The 5,169-nt window shown below is 44.0% G+C and overlaps 1 protein-coding gene across 1 annotated transcript; it reads right to left on the bottom strand.

Moving 5' to 3' along the window:
• Positions 1–2,758: 2,758 nt before the first annotated feature.
• LOC123075580 (uncharacterized) lies at positions 2,759–3,913 on the bottom strand. The gene is made up of 3 exons (XM_044498150.1): positions 3,480–3,913; positions 3,264–3,377; positions 2,759–3,183 (listed from the first exon to the last, which is right to left on the bottom strand). Exons 1-3 carry the CDS (start codon positions 3,582–3,584, stop codon positions 2,872–2,874), a joined length of 531 nt encoding a protein of 176 aa, XP_044354085.1. The 5' UTR covers positions 3,585–3,913; the 3' UTR covers positions 2,759–2,871.
• Positions 3,914–5,169: the final 1,256 nt, after the last annotated feature.

Genomic DNA, 5,169 nt, shown 5'->3' with positions numbered 1-5,169 from the left:
ATCTACAATGTATATGCATGTCGCAATGCACTATCATGAAAAGCCATGGCTCGGAACGTCGGCACCATTAGCAATAAACAACAAACCTGTTGGCTTGCAGCAACACGTACCTTAGCGGCAGTCCCTGCTCATCCTCCTATGGTACAGTGATGTTGCTTGGAGCACCGGTGGGTTGGCCCCATGCATCACTTAATGGTGCCCCTTTGCAGCAACAGTAGGCATCCTGCACCCGATAGTCAGCATCATTTGTTGCAAGTCCTCGTAGCGGTGCGTGTACCACTTGTAGCAGCGGGGCCTCACAACATCGACTCGCCAGTGGTGTCGTGTCGCATCGGCTAACAACATTAGAATACGACAACCCCTTGTAGCACCGGCTCGTCGGTGGCATCTTGTAACATCGATGGCCCTCCGCAGCACCAGCTGCAACACCAACGACCCTTGCAACACCATCGGTCCTTGACAACACCCCCCACATCACCGGCTTACAAACACTGGTTCACAACACAATGACACGTTGGCACTGTTGAAACAAGGGTCATCGACAACATGATGACGACCCTCTTTGCAGCAACGGCCACTGGTTTGTGCAACAACATCAACTCGCATCATCCCGCCGTCCATCGGTGTCCATGCTCGCAACTTGGACGCCCCGTGCTACAACGTCTATGTTCGCAACTCCGCCACCCCTGGCTCGCAGAACAGACAAGGTTTGCAGCAGCATGATCCCACCATGGGGGCACTTGCTCTCTTCCTCACTTTTTTGGGAGGCACGTGGAGGGCATGGGGAAGGGTAGTACGAGGTGGAAGAGAAGATTTCACGATGGCGAAAGAGGTGAGGCGAGGAACAGTGTAAAACGAGGGGGGTCAGGAGATGTTTCTAGCGAATAGATAAGGTATGTGTGCACCCACGGGAACATGTGTCAACCAAGTGAAGCAATCAACGCGGTGCATGGTTCAGTTGGGTGAATTTCTTAAATTCAATTTTAGACTTATGAGCTGGACATGTATTGAAGTAAAGAAGCTTTTGTATGATATGATGAACAATTACACCCGGTGGCACAACCTCATGGATTCGGCAATATAAGAGGTCATTAGAGTACAACAAAAGATGGACTGGGGCCTAAAGAAAGTGCATAAATGGATAGACCGCATCAGCATCCATGCATGATTTGATATCCAGATCAAGTGGGCGTAGTTTTCACCGAGCACTATTATTTTTCGAAGATCATGCTGTGCACTTACGAAAGCTCATTTGGGGACGATGGTCAAAACCAACCCGCGGTGGCAACTCGGCTTCACCGTCAAGTAGTTGCTGCTGTCCTTCATACAATAAATATCAAGATTGTTTCCAGAGTGTAGTCTTGAAGTTTGCACAAAAAATCGGTCTGACACAACTTACATGTGTTCGGCAATTTAAGAGGTACCCTGCACGTAAGGATCACTTGTATTTTGGGTCATATTTTAACCATGAATTTGATCAACACATTATAGTTGAATTATTTTCGTGTAAGTCAAACTTATGAATGTTTGATCAAGATTATAGAAAAACATCAGCATCTACAAAACAAATTAAATAAATATGAAATTTCTTTTCACGATGAATCTAATGATACAAATTTGGTACTGTAGATATTGATATTTTTATCTAAAAACTTGGTCAAACATGAATATGTTTGACTTTAAAAAAACTTATACACCGAACATTTTAGAACGATGGGTGTATATAACAAAAATTATTTAAAAAAATTAGATGTGAATCTAATTAATAGATATAACTTGTATTTTGCTAACTAAATTCATGGTCAACTTTTGATGTAAATACAGGAGGGAGTACCCAAGAGCACGACAAAGATGAGTTTTTTTTTTTGTATAACACAGACAAACACAGGTGCTCATATATACACAGGTACACTCCCCCCTATGAACACACACACCCACACCCTACCTCTATGAGCACATCCGAGAGACTTAGCCGATCGACATATTATCTTAAGATTGACGAAGTCACCTGAGGCACCTTGCAATCGACGAAAACATCTTCTCACACTGAAAAAGCATCGCCGAAATTCCCGAAATAAATAAATTCAAGAATATGCGAGCAGCAGGACTTGGACCTGATGGGCCCAAGATACTATTGTCCTAACGATCCAACCACAACTTGGGTAGCGGCAAAGATGAGTTGGGGCGTAAATAAAATGGTGTTCATTGTGGTAAGTGGTAGATTGGGAAACAAAAACTGAACAATACATACATGTATGGGACCATATACAAATTAGGGTCTGTCTAGGACACGTCTAGATGTGACTAGTTATGTCACATCTAAACTGATGTTCACTTTGTTTGTGGTCTATTTTTTTTCTAGTTTTTGTTTTTTATTGTTGCATCATATATTTGTGAAAGCTTAGATGTGACATCCTTAAAAAAAATCTAGATGTGAATTAGACAAACTGTACAAATTAAGCCTCGATGCATAATTTACTGAAATAAAATTATTCGGATACATAGATGTCAATATGCTGGTGACATCCGTGGCGAAAAGCAAGCAATCCCATCAGATATCCAGATCAGGTGCATGTAACTTTCATTGTGCACTTAACAACAAACCTCATTTGGGGACGATTGTGAGAACCAACCCGCGATGACAACTCGGCATTATCTTCAAGTGGCCGTTGCCGTGGTCCTTATGGTAACAATATATTTCAAGATGACCAACCCCGATCAGCTCAATTGTTTCCAGAGTGTAGTCTTGTAGCTTGCACAAAAGTCGGTCTGAGCGCTTGTTGAAGTGAGGGAATTCGAAGCCACCGAACTCCCGGGGCTTCTCCACCCACAAACTACTGTACGTCCAACTATCACCTCCAGTCCCACATTTCAGTTTTTCCCAGGCGTCGCACCATCTTGCAGGGAGAGGGAACGGCATGTCGGCCTTGTCGTCCCACCGAACATGTCGCCACCGAACACAACGTTGTCCCCGCTGCTCAGCGCGGAGACGGAGTGCTTGGCCTGCATGTACCGATCCCTGAGGTGCATCGACGCCGGTGGCACGGGGCACTCGAGCTGAGTAGTGGCGATGCGGATCGGCTTCATTGATCCAGGGGTAATGTCGGCCTCTAGGTAGCACTTGCCGGTCGGCGAAGTACCGTACTCCCAGCGCGCATAGCTCTCCATTGAAAGCTTGCTCAGCTGCGACAGAATTTCTGCGTTAATTCTCCGGATCAGACAAATTTCTAGGACGGGGAACTGAAAATTTCCGAGTATTGTACCATCAGGCAGAAGTGATGGTTCACCGTTTGTTCTCCCGGGGGCACTGGTGAGCAGTGGTAGTCCTTCCACCATGCAAAGCTCTCGAAGATGAAGTGCATGTAGGGCGTGATTTCCTGTGCATCGATCCCAAGAACAGTTAGATCATCGATGGATGAGAATGGATTTACGCAGGCGAATCAGTAGCGATGACCAGTAATAGTGAGTTTTCTTTTTACCTGGAAGAAGATTACGTCCGGCGAATGTTCCCGAACGAGGTCACCGATGACCTTCATCCTCTCGTAGACGACAACGTCCTCGCGGGACCAGACGTTGTAGGTCATGAACTTGATCTGCTTCTCACCGTCCTAAATTGCAAAAGCGCAGGTATGATCAAGAGGTTGACTATTGTGGAACAGCTAGAAAGGTGAAACAGATCTCAGTCGACCTAGTTAACATTTCAGCAACAAATGCCATAGTTTGAAAGTAAGATCAAACCAAGTACAGTCAGCAACAACAAATGTAGGATGAACGATCGTAGCACCAGATCGAGTACTACCATTTTTCCTTGGCGATACAGCTATTGTATTTGGCCTCTCTGCGCAGAGTTCTGATTCTTTGGAGTACTAGTATCTTATCGTATATATAGCCATGTGCTGGTTCAGGCTTAATGGCATCGTGAGAAACGAAGAGGCGTAGGCAGCATACACAAAAAAAGTCATGGAGACGGAACACGAAAGGATGCATTGACTGCCACCAACGATGGATGATTGAATTAATACACGCACTAGGGAATACTACCTGTCGTTTGAGCTTCAACAGGAGTAGTACAGTGCTATGATGCTGTCACGTACCCATGGAAAAATGAGAGATGGGTGACTAAACAACTTTGGAGGTGCACCATTCGTGCATGTCAACGTGTTGTAAATAAGTGTATTACACCACGCGCGTTATATATAACTAATTAAGCAGTATTTGTATCTATTTTGGGGTAGATATATAAAAGAAAGGAGACCACTCTACGTACTCCCTCCATCTAGGTGTGTAAGTCATCTTACGAAAACCAAATAATCCCAAAACACTAAGGCGCGGTGCATTAACTTCTACCTCGTTTCTTGTTTCTTGACATATCAACCAATAAGAGATGAGGGGTGTGCATGCTTTTAATAACTTGAGACTACCAAACACGACATGCAGTGGTTAGTTCATTGCATGCAATGCTATTAATTAGCAAATAAACATTAAGATTTCTCGTTTTCTCCTTCTCCTTGGTCACGGTGCACAACCTAAGATGACTTACTCACCTAGACGGAGGGAGTATTACTTTTCGAAGATTGATAACCTTAGTTAGTTAGATCACTTTGTTAATGTAGACACCCTAGTGACCCCACTAAAGTGTTGTTCGTGGATTGAGGGCATCCTTCATTCAGGTTGAACTTCCATCCTCATGAGCAGACTGCTTGGTAATTAAATGGATTATTTGCAAGAAATAATATGGTTTAGATAGATCACATCTTGCCCTATTTATTTAGTGTCATCGACAACGTCCTCCGAATTAATCATAAAATCTTCTTCCTCTACTCTTCTAGGCCAACATATGTGGTCTTTCCTATCCGTCATTGTCCTTCCGTATCAATGACACATACTACAATGGTTTATGAAGCTACAACAGTGAGCATGGCCACGGTCCTTGGTCCAAGCTATGAACACACCCATCTCCAACCAGTTTGGGAGATGAGTGTGACTATAGTCAATGGGTTAAAAGAAGGACCATCGAGTAGATCACACACACGCAAACACATGTAGCCAAATCTCCATGCATGGAGAAAGGGGAATTCAAATGCCAGTATGACGCAAGTTCTGAGAGTTGGTCATAAAATTAATAGATAAATAATCAATGAACTGATCAACCTTCTCTAGACTCAACAT

This window comes from Triticum aestivum, chromosome 3D (genome assembly GCF_018294505.1).
Source record: "Triticum aestivum cultivar Chinese Spring chromosome 3D, IWGSC CS RefSeq v2.1, whole genome shotgun sequence".
In the NCBI taxonomy this organism is placed as follows: Eukaryota; Viridiplantae; Streptophyta; class Magnoliopsida; order Poales; family Poaceae; genus Triticum; species Triticum aestivum.
Note: the sequence above shows the minus strand (reverse complement) of the source record. Positions and strands in the feature narration are given on the sequence as shown.